Below are 22,767 nucleotides of genomic sequence, written 5' to 3'. Positions count from 1 at the left end.
ATCATATATAACTAAAATATTTTTTAATGCACTGAAGAGCGACTGTATCAAATTTAAAATCAAATATGATTTTTTACTCCAATTTTTTTGGCACGTAGGAGATGGCTTTAGATCGAAACGAGTCATTTCACAATCATTTGGTAATAGCCAATCAAAATCAAACAATAAGCTAATGTTGAAATTGCACTGTTGTAGGGGAGCTGAGGCACATCTTTTTGACCAGTCAAAACCAAGAAACTAACTATAATTAACTAGTATATCTTGTTGGATGAGTATATTTAATTTGGCTGTCATGCGCAATGCAGCATCAACAAACATTAAAGCATAATTCTACATTGTAAAAGTTGTTTGTGCAGTGCTTTTGTTGCAAGCACTTCTGCTCATTCGTTTTTCCCAGAAACACTCTTTAGAAGTACATCAAAACTTTTGTGAAAACTATAAGCACTTTTAAATTTTCACCAAAAATAATGGCGTCGCCGCTTATATGAAAGTATACATGCATTTGAGTCACTCAACATTCAACCATAGTAGCATGTTGAATGTGCACTGCTGCTTTTGCAAATAGCTGAGATGGTTTTCCATCCATACAGAAATTGCCTTTTATGTGAGAAAATATCAGTATTTGGTAGAAATCCCACCACATCCGATCAACTAAATTAAATTGAAGAACTGTAAATATAGGCATCCCAAGTTTTAATATTTGAATCCAGTATGCTTGGTCTGGTTCATTTCATCAGTAACCTCATTCGGATTCTAGGATACAACAAATGATGTACATTATGAACCAAGCACCAATTACTTGGCGAGTTTTAATGTTCAAAACGACGGAGTGGACTCTGAAGCTGTTACGCTATACACTAGACATTTAGCGGAGGGGATGTCATCATCGTTTTGTATTATTTCTTCTACAGCATGCGCGAGCAAACCAGATTCCTTCTGAGGCTGGTTATTTCTTTTTTATTGTAACTTACTCTTCGAAACTTAGATTTCTCAAAACTGAGGCTGATGAGGCCTACGTAGCTAGATAAAATCTGGCTGGCCTGTGGAAGTCAAGCAACGATGCCACATTCGGCTGTTAGGATCCACCAGCCTGGGATGAGAAATGACCTCTGGAATTGGAAGGTATACATAATGAGTGTTGCAAGTGCCAACTGTGATGCCACTGTATCCAGCAAATGCACCATGAACCTGTCGTAGCCATGCACGCAGATCGAATGTACTTCAGAAGAGATAAAATAGGAAAGAAATGGTCTTGTGCAAATATATTTAAGTGTGTATGGGCATGCAGATGTGGGTGTTTGAGAAAGAGAGAGAGAGAAAGAGAGGAAGAGACTCACAGCATTTTGTCCTAGCACAGCGCAGAGAATTCCATCTGATGCATTTGCACGACATGCACGGATCATGTATGTGGGGTCTATATACTTCACGTCAACGGGAACACCAGCCTCTTTAAAATGCCTTTTTGTCTGGCAGAAGAATAGATGGTTATAGTCACCAAAAATGTTTCATCAAATTATGAACAAAACAATTAAATCAGTGGAATTGGATAATCAGAATATCAGATATTTCTTATGAAAAGAAACAAAAATGGTCAATTATTATTACTCTGCTCCGAGTCTTGATCCTACTTTTGTCCGTCAAGTAGTCCTAATAAGACTCATTGCCTACTGGAAGCAATCATGATATATACGCATATAGTTTTTTCATATTTGAGGGAAAAAAAAAAAAAAAAAAAAAAAACCAATGATAGTATGCTACGAGTCTAAAATTGAGTTCTCAAATGCAATGGAAATCATTATTGCATTAAAACACAATCACCAACCTCTTGCTGAATATGCACGCCAATATCTCCAAATACCATATTTCCAGATGCATCAGTAGCATTGGTTTTCTGTATTAAATTCTGAACGAAAAGAACCATATAGAAGTCAACAATCTCACCATGTAATCAAGAAAAACATCAACCAGATAAAAATCGAAAAAAAATGTAGCTTTTTTCTTAACATAATAAGTTATATATGCAATAACCTACAAGATAAAATAAGACTTGAAATAATGATTCCGACTCACCTGCCCTGCTCCCTCTGCTACGCAGACCACAGCTGATCCCTTTGTTTGAATTAGGTATTTCAGATGGTGCAAAATACCATGAGGGCCATGTATTTGAAAAGGAACCTTGGATGTGCATATATCCCTACCATCAGTGGAGGGTCGAAAATAAATGAAAATAGCATATATCACTAGCACGGAGGCAGTCAAAGTACCTCAGGTATCAAACATATGTCAATTTGTCCACTAGCCAGGGATGCATGCATTGCTATGAACCCACTGCTACGACCCATCAATTTAACAATTCCAACGCCATGGTAAGCACTATGTGCCTATTACAAGATTGAGGAGAAAGATCAGCTTATCATGTAGAACCCTTGCAGAAACATAAACCCACACATGACAGAAAAATATCACATACCTCGATGTATGCTGAATTTATTGCCCGTTGAGCTTCTTCAACAGCCGTATCGAAACCAAAAGTTTTGTCCATCAGCAAAATATCATTGTCTATGGTCTTCGGAACACCAACTACAGCCATTCTTAACCGTCTCTTACGGCACTAAAAGCAAAATAGGAAAAGAAAAAGAAAAAGAAAAAAGAAACAATTAGAACCTACAAAAATTAAGGAAAATGATAAAACCAAGCATTCACAACTTGCAAAGACTATAAGATTGACACAAATGAGACTCCCTATGAAAATACTCCCAGAATATATGTCCAGTACACCATTTCTCAGCCTCTACCAGTATTGGCTAACACATTTTAATAGTAATAAACAGACAGACTATCCCAAACTATAGCATAGTGCACTCATTCCTGCCCGAAAGTTTTCCTTATTATTTTCTTTGGTCATTGTCATGTAAGAGATGGCATTGTACTAAAATCAAAAGAATGATATCTAATGCAAGTCCTAGGAGGGCAATGTTAGGAAATTCATTTTTAATAATGAATAAATACCAGATTCAACATGATATAATGTACCATTAGTACAGATCCTCAAGCTAACCAACCTCATTGTGTATTGCATCGGCTCCAGCATGTGTGCCGTTTCCACCCAAAACAAAAAGCATGTTGATTCCTCTTTCCTGATATCAACACGCAAATACATAGATCATGACAATGAATTATAGGGGAATCATGATGCTTCAATATTACCAACTTCCGAAAAGAAGCCTTTCAAGCAATCACCTCCAAACTGTCCACAATGTCACTAACGCTGGGACCTCCACGTGAAACTCCTAACAAGCTTCCACCAGAAAGATGAACATTTTGAACCACTTTCCTTGATAGCTGAGAATCAAATCCGGTTTCAACATATTAGCCTACAACATAAACGTGTTCTCCAAATAGAGGAAACATATATTTATATTTAAGCATAGAAAGGCTGCAAGATAAGATTGTTGAATTCATATATGACAGCTACTTGCAAGACAAAAACAAGAACTTACTGCCATTTCAGCTAATTCTTTGTCAGAAAATCCGCGGTAACCATAAGGAATCCCCACAATCTGTTTGACACCATATATTTCAAGTGTGATGACAATCTGCAGAACGTATACGATTGATCCATTTGTGAATGTCATAAGAGTTAGTCAAAAGGTCAAACTAATAGTTAACGTCAAGATAAAGTATGAATGGGTCTCTGACTAAATCTGTTCTAAGATTTCAAGAGTCTTTTACTCTTTAACAAGTCTTTTAGTACTGCTATGAATCTTTTGAGGTTCCCTGTAGCTTGTAGATATTTTGGTGAATGACAATTAAGTATCTTTGAAAGCCTTTACGCATTGACTGCTCCATCTATACTTTTCTCCTCTCTCTTCTCCTCACTTCTCTAAAGTTCTTATTACCAAAATTTATACCATCTGTAATCCTAAATCACCTAGTTTGTCGTATACTTCTATATCAGTATGTGAAAATGGAAAACAGTGTTTTATCAGAAGTTTATATTACAGATTCTTCCACATCATGAATTATTAAATACTAACAATACTTCCAAGGCCAGTGCTGATAAAAACAATAAGAAAAACTATAAAATTAAAATTATTTGTGGTGATAATAACCTGTCTGATGACGTCATTAAGACCAGGGCAGAGCCCTCCGCATGTTACAATTGCTGCTTTCACTGCTTCTGGTTTAAAATATATTTTTTCCCGAGGCCCAGCACGATGAACCCTGGAAACTTTCAGTATCATATTCAGTATATATTGAAGTTTTCAAATTAAAAAAACTGGAATCACCTGTGCTAAGCAAGCAAATATATAAGTAGTATATAAGTTGCAATTTTTTAAAGACCTATCACAGCCTAAATGCAGAAAATTTTGAAAAATATGGATGGAAGCATTTACGCTCCATTCTTAATTTACGTAAAGAGTAAAAAAGATGACTATAGTATTAGCCAAAGAAAAGAGAAGTACTACACTAGGTTAACTTAAAGAAACATGGTAATTCGAAAAAGATGAAGACTATTTCTTCAAAATCCTACATATTGAAAAAAGCAACATGAATGAGGAAACCACTAGTCCAATGGCTCACTCACCAAACGTCCTTTTGAGCTTTCACCCTGCAACAGGACTACCAATCCCTGTCAAAATGGCCTTGCAGGGATATAAAGCATTAGAAACATTGACCTAGCAGTCTCCCATTCACAACCAGAACTCACAGAAACTCTCTGTTTTTCATTTCTCATTGGAAAACATCCAAGGCAAAGATATGCCCTCTCTAAAAATCCGTATGGTTAAAAGCATCTTCAATTTATTCACACTCAGCACTTCACATGGGGAAATACACAAACAACAAAAGAAAGTTGAGAGAAATATTTACCATTGCTCCACCCAAGTACAATTAGGATCAATGCATTCAGCACCAGCAGACGTATGCGACGAGTAGTATATAGTCTGTAAATATTGAACAAAAACACACACACACAAAGAGCAGTCTTAGAGATTTTGGCATGGGAGTCATACATACCATTACCATTCAACTGGGTTCAATCCGAGTAACAAAAACCGAAATGAGTAATCTCGTAACCAAGTGAAGGTGCAAATAAATAAGATTCCCACAACTTCTCAAGATTAAGAGTCAACCATTTAGTCATTAACTGAATAGAATGACTAGCACCGAGCGGTACACTATATAGTGCTCCATAGTGATTCAACAAATTCAAATTACAATATAACTTCACAACATTTGAAAGAAATTAGAAAATGGGGATGCTTTGTTTACCTTAAGGAGTACCCGGTCATTGTTATTTATGTACCCGTGCCACTCTTCGTCCGACGGGTACCCACCTGCAAAGTCTTCGATCACCGGAGTCCTGCAACATAATATCAACCAATTTCAGGGCCTCCCAACTAAAATTCAAAAATAAAATCAAACAAAAAAAAGAAAGAAAAAAGTGACCTCATCCTTAAGCAGAAGGTGGAAGGAATGGGAACGGAGTCAGGGAAAACATCAGTGATGTGAGGGATGTTGAACCGCTTCTCGAAATCCCTCTGGAACCTGGATTTCCAGTCGGGATCGCTGAAATCAATCTGCTGCCGGCTCTGGCTCTTGCTCTGGGCGAAGATGCGGTTGCTGTTCTTGGCGACTCCCCCGGAAGTAGTCAGTAGTCTCAGAGACGGCGGAGAGAATCGGTGAGAAGCGCGGTGGTGGACGGCGAGTCCCGACGGGGCGATCGCGTGCGATAGAGTGCCCATGAAACGGAGATGTTGAGGTGCAGTGAAGTTCCGAGTTTGCTTCTTCGATCAATGCGAGTGTTTGGAAGATTTGCAGAGAGACGGAGAGTGAAATAAATTAAAGAGGGAAAATCGAAAGCAACGAGGGAGGGCCGTACGAGCTGACTAATTAGCAGGAAGCAGAGAGGAAGTGGGGCCTTGGTCACCTAACTCCCTCCGCCATCTTCACTTCTCTTTTCAACGTTTGCGAAAAGCCGGCTTTTTTGTTTTCTTTTTTGATATTTTTCTTTTTTCGGATTTACTTGTAACAATAATTTGAACTTCAGGAAGAGTATTGCTACACTTGTCATATTTTTTATATTATATTTGTATCTATTTTTTAATAGTGTTGAAACTATCAATAAGTGTCGGTCTCATCTTTATTAAAATTGAGAAATATGGTACAAATATAGTATGAAAAATGTGGTAAATAGCATTTTTTATTTGGAAACCGAAAAAGATGAAGTCGTAGCTAACTTCAATATTAAAATTTTCCTCTTTTAAAATTATATGCTCGACTTACAATGGGTTTAAGTTTAAGGATCATGCTAAGGAGACTAAATTTGTAGACAAAAATTTGCAAACTAAATGAAATGGAAGTTGATGATTAAATTATTACTTAAATGTTGATTAACGTGTTCATTCCTATTGGTGACACATCATTTAGTTTGCAAATTTTGCTTATAAATTTAGTATCTCTAGCATTACCCTAAAATCAATGACCACTATTTATATTGAAACAAATATTGTGATTTCCCTATTAAAATCAGTGTAAGAAACTGACACACAATTCCAATCCTACTATGATTGCTAAGTATCAAGATTCATTTAAAGTTTCAATCCGAAACTAATTAAAACAACTTTAAAACTCTTTAATAAGACAATTTCATACTAATTTGAAACACAGTGACCGGGTCTAACTCCCATTATCATACTCATATTCTAACATTCTCCAACTTGAGTATGAACAAGTTAGATACACAATCTTCAAATTATAATAGAACCGATTGCTTTATGTCTTATAAAAAGAGTTCTCTATCACATACAAGCTATCCATACATTTCAAAACATAAAACTAAAAATCTCTGCTACTATACATAACACAGAATCGGTTCATGATTACTATTTCCAATTTGTATACGTAACAATGTGAACTTATAGAGCAAACCAACATTATTCGCTACCACTCATTTGGTCAAACTTAACAACAATATTGTTAAGCTTCAGTTAATAACAAATTATGATGGCTTTCACATTACTCAAACTCAGTAAATAATACAATAACAATTCAACCAATTGCTTAATCAAAACACAATTTGATTTATAAGCATAAAAATAAATTATAACTTCACAAGAAGAACCAACTAGCAAAACAAAAACAAAATTGTTTGCTCACAATCATCCATGTCAAACTTAGTGTGAGTGTCACAAGTTCCTTTACACAGGGCACCAAAATTTAAGGGGGCCCCAAAACAAATTTATATTAAATGTAGTAATATAAAATAATATATATATATATATGGGTGTAGACCCACAAGGCTAACATGTCTCTAATCCAACCCATCAATTCCGTACAAATTATATGATTTCACAAAACTAGGATGTCACTTGTTTTCTTAATTTTCACGCCAAAGTCCAAACAGAGTCTATTTTCTCTCAGACACCTCATCCCTTCTTGCTACTTTTGAGTCCTCTGTTCACTGCTTTTTTCTTTTTTGTTCCCACAATTCATTAAACCCTACATCATAATTTCATCTAATTGAATAAAAATTTTCAAATTACGAAGACAATTTAAGTGATCAGAGTGATGCAAACTTCGATTAAAGTAAGTAATTACAAATTTAAGTATATGAAGTTGGAATTTGAAAATTTAGGTATTTCTCATCTATAATGAATTTTTTCTTTTATACTTTTCAAAGCAAAACTGATAGAAATTAATCAAGTAATCATCACAACAAGAGGGAGTAATCACAAAAACTACTAGACGAACGCATTACGGACTATCAAGTTTTATTGTTCATACTTACTAATCTTGTTTGAGATATAAAAGATGACACTTACTAGAAAATATCTATCTGGCTACTTAAAGCATCAAAGAAAAAGAAGGGTTGAACAATTGACTCAGTCTCAAAAATGAGCTATTGATAGGTTCTTTGTTAAAGAAAAAAAACCACAAAGTTAAATAGATGATTTAGTTAATGAACAGTACATTGACAATGAGAAATTAGTTGATGATTTGAGCCATGATAAAATTGATGACAATCTTGAAGAGAATGATAGTTATGAGGATGCTCCTAATGTCTTCACTGGACAACCGAGTGAGTCCATTCCCCTGAACATTTATGATCCTCAAATTTGGGATAGCCTTGATCCTAGATGGATTGATTTGTTAGCAGAAAAAGGTCTTGTAAGAGAGCTATCAATTGAGAAAGGTCCTAAAGATCAGTTTAATAGGCGTTTTAATGCAGCATTTTACACTCGATACTTGTCCAATGGAGAGAAACATGATAGAGATTGGCTAGTGTATTCAAATGATATTGATAAAGTGTTCTATTTTTGTTGCAAATTGTTCAAGAAATGGCCTCTCAAATGTCAATTAGCAAATGAGGGCTACAAAAATTGGACACATTTTAGTGTGAGACTTGAAGAGCATGAAACTAGTTCTGATCACATCTCAAACATGACCACTTGGATTGATTTGCATCTTAGATTGGAAAACCATGAAACAATTGACAAAGTTGTGCAAGACCAGGTCAAGAAAGAAAAAGAGCATTGGAGGGAGTTACTACAAAGGTTGATTTCCATTATGAAATATCTAGCCAAATACACTTTGGCATTTCGTGGAACGAAAGATACGCTTTATGGAGAAAGTAATGGAAATTGTATGGGCCTTTTCAAATGATGGCTAAATCTGATTCACTGATAAAGAAGCATCTTCAATGTTTTCAAAATAATGAGATTCGTTACCATTATCTTAGTTATACCATCCAGAATGAATTGATATTTTTGATATCATGTGAAATCAAAGCTTCAATCATTCTATGAAATAAAAGAAGGTAAATATACTTGATTGTACTCCTGATATTAGCCACCAAGAATAGATGACTTTGATCTTAAGATGTGTGGATGTGAATAGTACTCCAGAAAAGTAAAAGAATATTTTTTGCAGTATCTGAATGTGACTAACACATCTAGACAATGACTGTATGAAGAGTTACGAAATGTATTAAAAGCTCGTGATCTTGATATTGGTGATGTGAGAGGGAAAGGATATGATAATGGATCAAATATGAGAGGGAAACACCAAGGTGTGCAGAAGAGGCTTTTGGATATAAATCCTAGGGCAATGTGTACTCTATGTAGTTTCCATAATCTCAGCTTAACACTTTGTGATACGGCAAACGCTTGTGGCAAAGCTAAAGACTTTTTTGAAACAGTACAATGTATTTACAGCTTGTTCGCTAATTCTACAAAATGATGGCAGATTCTGAAAGAAAATATAAAATGAATAACTCTCAAATCATTATCGGTCACACGATGGAAAAGCCATGTTGCAAGTGTTAAAGCAATTCAATTCAATCTTGTACAAATAAAAAAAGTTTTACTCCAACTAGCAGAAAGTGACAATGACTTAGTAACAAAAAGTGCATCTAAATCTTTGGCAGCATATGAGATTGGGAATTTTGAGTTTTTATTGGGCACGACTATTTGGTACAAAATATTGGTTGCTGTTAATGAGGTTAGAAAAGACTTGCAATCTAAATGATGTTGCTATAGAACAAGTACAATGATTGATTGCTTATTTTGAAAAGTACAGAGAAACTAGGTTTGCGAAGGCCATGATTAATGCCAAAAAACTTATTATTGAAATGAAAATTGATTCTGTGTTTTCGAAAAAGCGACAAGTTCGTAGAAAAAGACATTTTGATGAAAGTGATGACAAATCATCCCAATCAATTGAATGATCAACAGATGAATCTTTTGTTGGAGCAATATTAGAAAATATGAAAAATAACAATATAATTCAAATGATAATAATCATAAAGAAAATCACAACATCAATAGTATACAAGATTAATATAACCAACTAGAGAGAAAGTTGGAAAACTTAACAAACTTGGAGATTGAGGCTTACATAAATATAATGTCCTAAGGACAGAATTTCACCCCTACTCTTGTGCATGTAGTTTGGTAGGTGTCCGTCTCCCATGATTCAACAATCTATAATCCGAAATCGAAGCACTTCAATCTCGGACTCTAGCAAACTTTATATATTTTGTACTTTCAAGACACGACTTGCAATTTGACAAACGAAGAATGAGAGAAAGAGTGGGGAAACCCTATTTCTCAAGAGTAAAAATTAACTATAATTTTTTATATTAATGATGATGATTTCATGAGTTTATATAGCACCCAAGTACTTCTTGTTAAAGAGATGTAACTTTTCATCTTTAAGTATACATCATTTGACAAGGGAATGCACTTAAATAACATAACCTTTCTAAGAAATATGGTTAACACTATTTTTCACTCAATTATTAAAATTATATATTACAATATTTTATATTATAATATATAATTTCCAACAGTCTCCCACATGAATGAAAAATCAGGAAGAATTTGAGAGTACAAGCTGACAAGAGATGCATCGGGAGATGTATCTTTTAGACTTGAACCTACCCTAGTGAATACTTATCGGATTTACTTGGTGACGCAGTGGATGTGCAAAATAGTGTAACCATATTTCTTAGAAATGTTATGTTACTTAGGTGCATTCCCTTGTCAAATGTTGTAGACTTATAGATGAAAAGTTACATCTCTTTTACAAGAAGTACTTGGGTGCTATATAAACTCATGAAACCATCATGATTAATATACAAAATTAGAGTTAATTTTTACTCTTGGGAAATAGGGTTTCCCCACTCTATTTATCTCATTCTTCGTTTGTCGAATTCTGAGTCGTATTTTGAGAGTACAAAATATATACAGTTCGCTAAAGTCCGAAGATTGAAGTGCTTTGACTTCGGATTATAGATTATTAAATCCTGGGAGACGAACACCTACCAAACTACAAGAACAAGAATAGGGGTGAAATTCTGTTTTTAGGACATTGCATTTATGCAAGCCTCAATCTCCAAGTTTGTAAGTTTTTCTAACTTTTCTCTCTGGTTGTTTATATTAATCTTGTATACTATTGATTTTGTGATTTTCTTTATAATTATTATCATTGGAATTATATTGTTATTTTTCATATTTTCTAATATTGCTCCAACAATCTAAAGACATAAGTTATTATTTGGAATAATAAAAAATATGAATGTATGCAATTTAATTGGGTAGAGATGAAGCATTAACCCCATAGAGCAATTCTCATAAAACTGCGGTACTGATATTTAACATTCTTATGCATGTCTGGGTAGAAATGAAGCATTGCATAGGGTTTGCAGGACTATATTTCCATGATGTTATTTGGTTTGTGTTTGATGGTCTAAGAATTTTACGATTGTCTTCACTTGTCATAAATGCACATATGACATAATTTATGTGGGGGTCAATGACTTTTGTAGTACAGTATACAATATACTTGTGTTATTTTGGGATGAATATTTCATTTGAAAATTTGATATAAACAGAGAGATTAAATTATTTCACGAGTTAGTGATAAGTGGCCTAGATATCTTCATGAGAAGGCATTTGATGCTTTAACCAATCAGTTGGGTAGAAGTAGGGATAAATAATGCATGTGCATAATGTGCATGGAAACCGCTTAGCGGTTCTTGACTTTATTGTTGACTCATTAACCATTATAATGTCTGCAATGAAAGGGTATACTGTTTCGATTCAGCACCACCACCCTCTAAACTTGATTTTGTGAGTAGAAGCATATATATGTATGTAGGCTCAAACCAGAGATGGCTATAGTTTGAATGGATTTCTCCATTTGCAGTGGCAAATCCAAATCTTGTTTGGATTCTAGATGATGCTTGAATATATGTCAAGTATGCAACATATTGAAATTTCTCAGCCAAAATAAAAACTTGGATTGATCACTGCATTGCGCCTAGAATTAATATCCCAATGACATGTGGCAATAACATGTATCAAATACATGTGAAATGAAATGAGTATGACGATATCCATAGATGAGATCAAAGGCCAAAGATATAATTGGAAGGCCTGACCATGTTTGTAAAGCAGATTGATCTATGCCTTATTTAAGAACCACAGGTACTTGGTTTTTATTACATTTGAGCAAAAGACAATGAAGAAGAGTTTTTCCATGACTCATGATTTAGTCATGTTTGGCAATGAATTTGACATTGTTGTCCATAGAATATTAGCGTATAAACTCAGTTGGGATGTGTTATCTTTGTCTTAAAAAGAAAAATTACAAGTGAATTGTGGGGGGGTTCTGCCCAAGGATGCAAGCCAAGAAGAGTTTTTCTTATAATGGCTAGTGAGGCACGAATGCCCTAGAGTATGGTGCCATAATTAAGTTACAGAGATGAATGGAACATTGGTAGAGCCTAGAATGATTGGCAATAACTTCTTAAAAGGAAGTTATGTGATGGAAACTACAAACCAATCGAGTGTAGCCATAACCCAAGTCTGGATAAGAAAGTCAATGAATTTGGATTAGAGACATAACATAACCTAATGTTGTCTAGAAAAGCCAAAACAATGAGATAAGACATTGAAACTGTGGGGATTTCTTATAGAAGTGCACTAGAACATATATGGCTTATTTAGTAGGCAAAATTAGGTTTGGTTGTTTTGAAGAGTTAGCCATGGTTTTAAGGTACTTAAGGTACATTATCATGGAGTGTAATTTACAATACGCAAAGTAGATCCACATGTACGTGAATGATTCAAGATGCTAGATAATTGAATTTTTTACAATGTGACGTCAAAGTACATAGGTGGGTATACATGCAATGACATGAAAAATATGTTTTAGAAGATATAGTCCAATGCATATAATGTGATGCTCTATCAAATATGGGAAAGAACAATGTCTAAGGTATGAAGAGGTTAGAGACCTTCCTACAAATACCTTAAATGTGGGGGAGTATGTCCAAGGGATTGCAAATTACTTACTAAAGTCCCAAGATGTATTTTTGAGGATTTGACATTGTAAAACAACTACTCTCATATGAAATATAATTTCATACGATGAATTGTGCACACCATTATAGATAGTCAACCTAGTAGTGGATCCAATTATTAAAGGTTGAACTAAAGAGTAAGTTGATCATCAAGCGGAATGAGGCTAAAGCCAACATAACTAATGAATCAGTCGAGTGGAAACCTAACTTCGTTAATTGGAGATCCCATGGTCTAAGTTCAATAAGCATACTGGTTGGGCATGGTTCAAAGAAGTTAAGACACTATATACCTCGTTCCTATGATGGAAGAAGTGTGTTGTCTGTAGAAGTTTTAGGGTGTATATTTATGCTTAATGACAATGATATCTTACAAATAAGAGGAATAAAGCAGACTATTTTTAATCAGTGGTCACCTATGTGAGAGTACAAGTTGGTTGCTTTTATGAGAATGAGATGGCTAAATTCTCTAAAACTCTCATGAATCCAGGATTTGTTTAAGATCAAAATGAACATAACCGTATGAACTGTAATATATTAGGATTAGTAATGTGTGTTGCTTATTGTCTCGGCTTACTGTTGCAATGAACAATTCAAGATCTTCCACATCCACTGCGTTACCAAGTAAATTCGATAAGTATTCACTAGGTAGGTTCAAGTCCAAAAGACACATCTCCCGATGCATCTCTTGTCCGCATGTACTCTCAAATTCTTCTGAATTTTTCATTCATGTGGGGGATTGTTGGAAATTATATATTATAATATAAAATTTTTATAATTGAATGAAAATAGTGTTTACCATATTTCTTAGAAAGGTTATGTTAATTAGGTACATTCCGTTGTCAAATGATGTATACTTATAGATGAAAAGTTACGTCTCTTTAACAAGAAGTATTTGGGTGCTATATAAACTCATGAATCCATCATCATTAATATACAAAATTAGAGTTAATTTTTACTCTTGAGAAATAGGGTTTCCCCACTCTATTTCTCTCATTCTTCGTTTGTCAAATTCCGAGTCATATCTTGAGAGTTCGGAATATATAAAGTTCGCCAGAGTCCTACGATTGAAGTGCTTCGACTTCGGATTATAGATTGTTGAATTTTGGGAGATGGATGCCTACCGAACTACAATCACAAGAGTAAGGGCAAAATTCTTTCTTTAGGACATTGCATTTATGCAAGCCTCAATCTCCAAGTTTGTCAATTGTTCTAATTTTCTCTCTAGTTGTTTATATTAATCTTGTATACTATTGATGTTGTGATTTTTTTTATGATTATTATCATTGGAATTATATTGTTATTTTTCATATTTTTCTAATATTGGTCCAACATCTTTTACGGTTCATTACTTCTTATATATTATAGATCAAGCTATTGGTTCACTGAATGGAAGATTTGAAGAATATCAAGCATATGATGATATATTTACGTTTTTTTTCACTTCAGAAATGTTGAATTCGATGGACAATGATAAATTGAAAGATTACTGTGATCATCTTCAAAACTTTCTCAAGAAAGGTGACTTCTTTGATGTTGATGGGGTTGTATTATTTTGTAGAGTTGAAGCTTTTACGAGAGCGTTTGCTGAAAGAAATGAAGACATCCACTGACATATTGAACTACTTAAAAAGGATGTGTTGTTTTCCAACTACAAGCATTGCATACAAAATTTTGTTGACTGGACCTGTTACCGTTGCATCTGCGAAAAGAAGTTTCTCAAAGTTAAAGTTTAAGTCATACTAGTGATCAACCATGTTGCAGGAAAGGTTGAATGGACTTGCTTTGATATCGATTGAAAGTGGTTTTTTAGAAAACATTTTTTATGAAGGTTTAATTGATGATTTTGCAGAAGCAACTTTAAGTGAAACTTCAATGCTAGACTTTTTTAAAATTTTGTTCATTTGGTTTCTTAAGATTGAACTAGTTGTTGATTATTTAGTAATATGGTTAGTCTTGTTGTGACATCCCGTCCCGGAATTATCGGAAATGTACCTGTGAAAAGACTGTTTTGCCCCTAGTTTGTTTTCATTATGTTTTTGGTTGCTTTGTGTGGTGTTGGCCAGAGTTGGACCACACACACACACTGTCACTTTCCCTCTCCCTCTGTCTTTTCCCTGTCTCTCTCCCCCGAGCTCCCTTCTTTCTTTCTTCTTTTTCCTTCGAGTGTACGGACAAACCCAAAACCCACCAAATCTTTGCAGATCGAGGGAACCAAGTACACCATCAAGATCGTGAGGCTCGTACGAGTCCAACCACACCATTTTCAGGTAAGAACTATAACGTTTTCACGTTGATTCCTCAATGGCAGATTCAAGTACTGTTCATGCAAACTTATTCTAGCTTGTTTCTGGACTTTTGGAGCTCTTAGATGTCCTTGTGAGGTTCCCAGGAGCTTGGGAGTGCATCGTTGGACGAGGTTGGACGTAGGGATAGCCTGGTTCGAGTTTGGCCGGCTATGGAGTTTTTGTACAGGTAAAGCCTTATAGTTTTAGGCCTTAAAACTTGTTTGGACGTGTTCTACTAGCTTAGGGCTTCAATTTGGTGCAAGAAACGTGAAAAACGGTTGAAAAACGAGCGAGAAAACCCAAGTTGCAGGTTTTCCGGCGACGGCGCCGGCGACGGCGTCGGAACCTCGCCGGAGAGGGTGACGGAATATTCCGTCAGGATTCTGACGGAATATTCCTGATGCCGTTAACGGAATCTGTCAGTTTTGACGGAATATTCCTAACGGCGTCAGTTGACGCCGTCAGTGTGCGCCACACGTGCCTGTGCGTAACCGGCGCGTAGCGGCGCGTGCGGCGGAGGAAAATTTTTCTAAAAATATGGTTGTGATCCTGAGGTTGTGTAGAGCACGTTGGTATATTCATTTGTCCATTTTGAGCAATGTATGAGAAGTTATTTTGAGCGGAAGGTTATGTGCTTTAAAATTAACATTTTTATAGTTAATTCGCATATAGGTGATTCCTATCCCGAGGACGAGCGTGTGCACTCAAGGCAAGGGGGCTACGACCCTTCCACATACCAGTGAGTGGGCTTTTGGTTTTCCGTATATACCTATATACATATAATTCTCAGAAATTAGTATAAATGCTTATTCGTTAGATGCCGTTTCTTTTATATAATTGGTTATTATGCATGGTTAGTTGCATATATGGTTATTATATATATTCATTTATATGTTTATATATATATTGGTGTTGTGGAGGCACAGGTAAGTGCCAGGTAAGCGTTATTTAATATTCGCATTAAATAGTGGTTAGAGGTGCTTAGAGAGCTCATAACCTGCACCCCCGGTGTTAGTGCTCCCGCCCAGAGTAGGGCACAGTCCTTCACGTGTCATTCACCTCCCGTACCATACGCTCAGCTTGGATCCAAGTTAGGTGCACAGTCCTGTTGTACAGACCACTATAGGTGGTTCTGACTCGTAGGTGACCCGCGATTATTCGCACAGCCTTCACGTGATCGTAGCACTAGAGCGTTTATATGTATTGCACCCAGGCTTGTCGTACAGACCACTATAGGTGGTTCCGACTCGTGGGCAGGTTTAGTTATTGAGATTGAGATTTGAGCTCTAGATTCAGCCGTACAGGTCACTTAGGGGACTCCGGCTGTCAGATGTTATGCTATTGATGTGATTTATACCTGAGCACCTGCATTTCATTATGAGGCTTTGACATGGCATATTCGTGAGCATGATTGGCATATTTATACCTACGTATATATGTTTATTTTTTGGGAAGTATACAGGTTTTACGGCGAGGGGTTAGAATGTATTTTATGAAATGGTTTTCAAAGAATTTGTTTTTGCCCACTCACGCTTTTGTTTTGCGCCCCTCCAGGTTCTAGTAGCTTAGCGGGTTCGGTGGTTTTCCCAAAGGACGTCCCGGCATTTCTGACAGACACTCACCGATGTAAGGTCACCTTCGGGTACACTATTGTTGTATCTTTTCCTTTGGACTGTTGTAGGCTTTAGGCTCTGAATTCAGCATCTCACTCACGCTAGCACTTATTTTATCACATTACATGCTAGTTTTAAATTATTCGTACTTTTATATTATTTCCTTTAGCTTCCGCACTGTGCACATGGCTACGTCACTTCCACGTGACGGCCAGCATGTCCTGGTCTCGGTTGGGGTGTGTCACTTGTACCTTTCTTTACATTTAATGATATTTGGAAACCGATGATTAGTTTGAGTTTTAAATTTTGTTTCAATATTGCTTTTTATCCATAGGCTATTAAATAAGGACCAGAAGTTCCTTGATGTATGTAAATGATGATATAATGCATATTTGCTGGAGAGTTTACATCTCAAAGTCTTGATGATTATTGCATATCACTGGGCATTGATGTTGAACACCATGTTCCTCATGTCCATACCCAAAAATGGTTTAGTAGAAGCATTTATTAAGCGAATGAAATTGATTACCCACACTCTGCTCATGAAAATGAAATTGCCAAGCTTCTACATGGGGACATGTCATTTTACATGATGCAATATTAATTCGGTTGAGATTTGTTGCCAACCATCAATACTTCTCAATACAACTCGTGTTTGGGAACCAGCCAAACATTATACATTTATGAGTTTTTGGTTGTGTTATCTATGCGCCTATTGCACAACCACAATATATTAAAATGAGGCATTAACACAAACTGGGAATTTATGTTGAATTTGATTCACCATCTATCATTCAACATTTGGAACCTTGATTGGGGATATGTCTACCGCGTGGTTTGAGGACTATCATTTTGATAAGATGATAGAAGCATATTCATGTGACTTAAATGGCTTGTTCTCGTGCATTTACGTTATGTTTCTTTAGTTATTTTAGTCCTTTATGCTTCTTTTGTGTGTTTTCAGGTTCTAAGGGCAAAGTATGCAAAATGATGCATTTTGGAGCCTTTTGGAGCAAATTAGAGATTGGAATGAATATCATATGCTTAAAGCCAAGTAGATGGACGAAATTGAAGACCAAAGGAGGCTAGGAATAAATAAAGAGATGAAGAAATGAAAATGAAGAACAAAGAGTTCACATTCACCACCAATTCAACACATGCAGCTATTCACCCCTTTTCTCCAACCTTGCCGTGCACATCATCATAAACAATCAGCCATTCCACATGCATTTCCACCCACATGCACTTTAATCATTCAATCACACCATTCCATCCATTCATTCAGCCACAAGCAACACCACACACCAATTCTATCCCTTGTGCCGTGCATCCTCTCACCAAGAAATCATTCATTACACATGCATTCATCAACATATCTAGCTGTCACTCACATGCATTTCCTTCATCATTTCCAACCCACATGCACCCAGAAATCATCCTTGCCGTGCACATTCACTCACCACAAACAAGCCACATGCATTTCCAACCCACATGTCCCTTTAATCATTCAAACATGCACCCTTTATTCTTTCATTAATTAAACCATTCAGCCACATTTTCACCAACAACAAGCATCATTGCCGTGCCTTTCCAGATTTCCAGCATCCCATAATTATTCACACCCCTTTAATCCACATGCAGCCACATATTCATTCCACATGCACATTCACCCATTTCTCCACACCAAAACCGTGCACATACATTTCCCTTGTGCAATTCCAGCTTTCCACAACATATCTAGCTATCATTGCACATGCTTTCACATTCATTTCTAGCACCAAACATCCCATGCCGTGCATTCCCTTTCATTTCAGCCAAGTCACATGCATTCCCTGCATAAATCAGCCACATGCATTCCCCTTTGATTTTCCAGCTTTCCACCAAGTTCCTAGCTGTCATATTCCCCCTTTTTCACCTATAAATAAGCATCCATTGCAGCCACAATTCATTGACTCTTCCATTTCAGAAAATCATCCACAAACACCAACCATTTCCTTGTTGCCGTGTACTCCCTATTAATCCAAACACCACCAGAAATCATTCCTTGTGCCGTGGCTTTCCCCTTCCATTTTCACCACTCCCCAAACCATTCACACCATCAAACTATCCTTAGACCTTGTGCTACAACAAAGAGGAAGAGAAGCGGGCCTAAACGTTCATACAATTCAAGTTTGAGTTGTTGGAATGTTTAGGTGTTTCTTTTCCTTGATTTCAATGTTTAATTTCAATTCTCTTTGTTTTGTGCGTATGAGGAACTAAACCCCCCCTTTGGCTAGGGGGGATTCAAAATATATGTTTATGCTTGCAATATGATTTGATTACTTCTAATTGCATTTCATAAGTTGTGAATTCAATTTGTTTAACTGTTTGATTGATAACTTATTTATGTATGTTTATTGAGAGTGCACGCTTAATTTTCATGCATGAATATGATGCTAGAATATAAGTGAGTTTCACCTAATAGTTATGAACTTATATTCACAAGTAGTGGAGGTTGCTTATAAACAATCGCGTTAAATGAATTCTTGGCAAGAGTATCATGCATTCATAGTTACAATTGTCTCGTCAACACTTATAATTTTCATAGAACATAATGATCTCTCATTGTATCTCTTCTATGCATTCATGTTGAGAACCATTGGAGAATGATTTAAATTGTCGCATGCATCATCCAATTCAATAACATAAGGAAAATTTGAGAGTTAATTAGTGCATCACGGTTAACTTGAGGTGTTGAGCATCATGGTTTATCGAAAAGCAATTGGAAATCGTTTTATATGCAAGTGTAACATGTGTGGAGATGAACCCCTTAGCTAGCCATCCCATCCATTCAATTCCATCACATTCATCTTTACAATCTATTTTTATTTCCAAGTTTCTGTTTTAATTTCAAATTCATCCAAAACCAATCCCCCTTTACTTTATTGTCCAAATTAGTTAGAAAGTGTCTTAGTTTGTGTTTATAAGTGTTTTGATTCAATTTGTTGCACAAATTCGTCCAAATTCACCAAGGTGCTCAAAACTGCCCAGAAAGTGTTTTTAAGGCAGTTTTGAGTGTTTTGGGTGATGTTTGAGTCTTTTGGTTTGTTTTAGTGTTTTAAAGTTTAGTTTTGCATTCTTCGAGTTTGGTATAGTGTTTTAAACTTGTTTTTACTTTTTTGAGTCAAATCCAAGTGATTTTGCAATCCTTCCTAATCCCCGGCCTAGAATGATCCCTACTTACATACTTACTACAATTGACAAAAAGAGGTTTAATTTGTGTGCGTATAATTCCCGCATCAAATTTTGGCGCCGTTGCCGGGGATTAGCAACTTTGCTAATCCCTTGGATTGTTTTATTTTCGTTTGTTTTTATTTTATTCCAGATTCTTAATCTTGTTTTGTTTCTTGTTCTAGGTACTAGTTTATGACTCGGAGTTCTCATCCGATTCGTGAACATATTCTGGAGTGATTGGGTTCTTCGTCCGGCTGCAAGATATAAAAGAAAGCGCTACTTGGGAGGCAACCCAATGCACTGAATAAAACAAAGCATGTTCATAAAAAAAAAAAAAAAAAAAAAATTATCAACAACAAAGAGAAAGATGGAGTCTTCACAAAGGTTGTTTGCGTGAAGACCCACCACGAGGCAAAACTCTAGAAGCGGAAGGCATCGAAGCGGAAGACATCGGAGTGGAAGGCATCGGAGCGGGAGGCATCAAAGCGGAAGACATCGAAGATAGAGCATTCGAGGCCTCAATACTGGGTGGAACGCTAGGTGACCCAGGAAAAAGGTGCCTCTGGAGATAAGCCGCAAGCTTTTGACGGTCACTCTGAATTCGACCTTCAGATTCTTTCAGCTCATCAAGCTTCCTCTTCATGCCTGACGAATAGTTATTTGCAAGCATATGCAAACTTCTATTCTCGTACTTAAGTTGTTTGATCTCCTGCTTAAGATTTTCCACCTCTGCCATCAATGATTCCACTTGACGGGACCGAGCAAGCAGGCGTTGGCCCATGTTGGACACAGAGCTCGCACACTGAACACTGAGAGTGAGGGACTCTTGAACGGCCAACTCATCGGACCGTCCTGAAAGCAGCCTACTATCTTTTGGTGTGAAAAGGTTCCTAGCTACTATTGTAGCTGTTGTTGCATCCTGCATCACTGAGTCTTCACCTATAAGAGGACCGTTAGAAGATAAGAAAGAAGGGCGCCATACGTTACCTTGACGCGGCGCGCCCGTATCACTGCTGAGACTCAATTCTAAGCTAAGGTTCGATGGGTTAGCCATTTTTCAAAGGTGTTAAAAGAGATGGGTGGATGGAGTTAAAACTCAAAGGGCCGGAGATGATTTTCAGGAATGAGCAACCTTCAAAGTGTGCATGTTAGAGGTGATCGATACCTCTATAAAAAGGAAAGGACGCTTGCTCAGAAATCAAAGAGGTGTTTGTTCAGAAATCGAAGGGCCGCTTATTCAAAAGTTGAAGAGATATCGCTCTGCAAATCTCAAAAGCCGGATTTTTCGGCGTAAGTTAGGCGACGCTTTCTCGGCTTTTCAGAACACGGGTCCAAGTTTGTCAAAAGATCACGTGGAGGTCATCATCGCAACTACACACTTTTGCCGACAAGAGTAAAAATCGTCGACGCTTTCTCTGCTTTTCAGAAAACGGATACAACTTTGTCAAAAGATCTCTGACAGAGCCGCATCCGCACTACTACTTGATGTTCAGAAATCGAAGGGCCACTTATTCAAAGATCGAAGAGTCATCACTATTCGAATTTCAAAAAGTCGGATTTACTGGATAAAAACTTTTGTCGACAATGGTAAAAGAACAGTACCACCACTTGCTATTGGGAAATCCCTATATATGTCGACCTTCATCTTTTATGGCAAGGCAGACCTGAAGAAAATGCCCAACTCTTTCTCACCTCTGAGGGCGCACTCCCAGCAAAGCCTCTCGAAATACTCAATTTTTCTTCTTCCCCAATGTGCTGATTCATTCGCTGCCTCTTCGAAAGCAAAGGTATCTCATATCATCAAGGGCGAAAGCAAAGGTATCTCATATCATGCTTTTTCCCTGTCTTTTACTTTGTCCTTGATATTACTTGCATGGCAAAGTGAAAGAAGCAATCAGCCGACACTTGGAGTCTACCTGGACTCTATTCCCTGGTTTCTTACCTAGCGTTGCTCTCAAGTAGTCATCTTCAACGGTTGATACACTTCCAGAGAAGGGACCACTTCTGCAAAGGGGAGCAAGTAAGGCAAGTGAAAATGATACATTGAAGCATGAGGAGACAAGCAACAACTGCATATGCTGAGCTATCCTCTAACCCTCTTCATTACGAATTGGAGAGATTGAACAAAGAAACAGATAAAAGGAGTAAGCTCAGACTTTCGGGGGAGACCAAAAGAATCATCACTATTCGAATTTCAAAAAGCCGGATTTACTGGATAAAAACTTTTGTCGACAATGGTAAAAGAACAGTACCACCACTTGCTATTGGGAAATCCCTATATATGTCGACCTTCATCTTTTATGGCAAGGCAGACCTGAAGAAAATGCCCAACTCTTTCTCACCTCTGAGGGCGTACTCCCAGCAAAGCCTCTCGAAATACTCAATTTTTCTTCTTCCCCAATGTGCTGATTCATTCGCTGCCTCTTCGAAAGCAAAGGTATCTCATATCATCAAGGGCGAAAGCAAAGGTATCTCATATCATGCTCTTTCCCTGTCTTTTCCTTTGTCCTTGATATTACTTGCATGTCAAAGTGAAAGAAGCAATCAGCCGGCACTTGGAGTCTACCTGGACTCTATTCCCTGGTTGCTTACCTAGCGTTGCTCTCAAGTAGTCATCTTCAACGGTTGATACACTTCCAGAGAAGGGACCACTTCTGCAAAGGGGAGCAAGTAAGGCAAGTGAAAATGATACATTGAAGCATGAGGAGACAAGCAACAACTGCATATGCTGAGCTATCCTCTAACCCTCTTCATTACGAATTGGAGAGATTGAACAAAGAAACAG

The 22,767-nt window shown here is 36.8% G+C and overlaps 1 protein-coding gene across 1 annotated transcript; it reads right to left on the bottom strand.

Moving 5' to 3' along the window:
- Positions 1–676: 676 nt before the first annotated feature.
- Positions 677–5,965, bottom strand: LOC125476185 (ATP-dependent 6-phosphofructokinase 5, chloroplastic-like). The gene is made up of 13 exons (XM_048581987.1): positions 5,452–5,965; positions 5,275–5,365; positions 4,873–4,946; positions 4,113–4,224; positions 3,501–3,596; positions 3,241–3,342; positions 3,063–3,137; positions 2,471–2,611; positions 2,265–2,381; positions 2,071–2,175; positions 1,823–1,903; positions 1,338–1,466; positions 677–1,188 (listed from the first exon to the last, which is right to left on the bottom strand). The coding sequence occupies exons 1-13, from the start codon at positions 5,745–5,747 to the stop codon at positions 1,021–1,023; spliced, it is 1,587 nt and encodes a 528-aa protein (XP_048437944.1). The 5' UTR covers positions 5,748–5,965; the 3' UTR covers positions 677–1,020.
- Positions 5,966–22,767: the final 16,802 nt, after the last annotated feature.

This window comes from the organism of the source record quoted next, unplaced genomic scaffold, assembly GCF_019419815.1.
Source record: "Pyrus x bretschneideri cultivar Hongxiangsu unplaced genomic scaffold, Pyrus_bretschneideri_v1 Contig18, whole genome shotgun sequence".
NCBI lineage: Eukaryota > Viridiplantae > Streptophyta > Magnoliopsida > Rosales > Rosaceae > Pyrus > Pyrus x bretschneideri.
The sequence above is the reverse complement of the archived record's forward strand: the minus strand, read 5'-3'. Positions and strand labels throughout refer to the sequence as shown.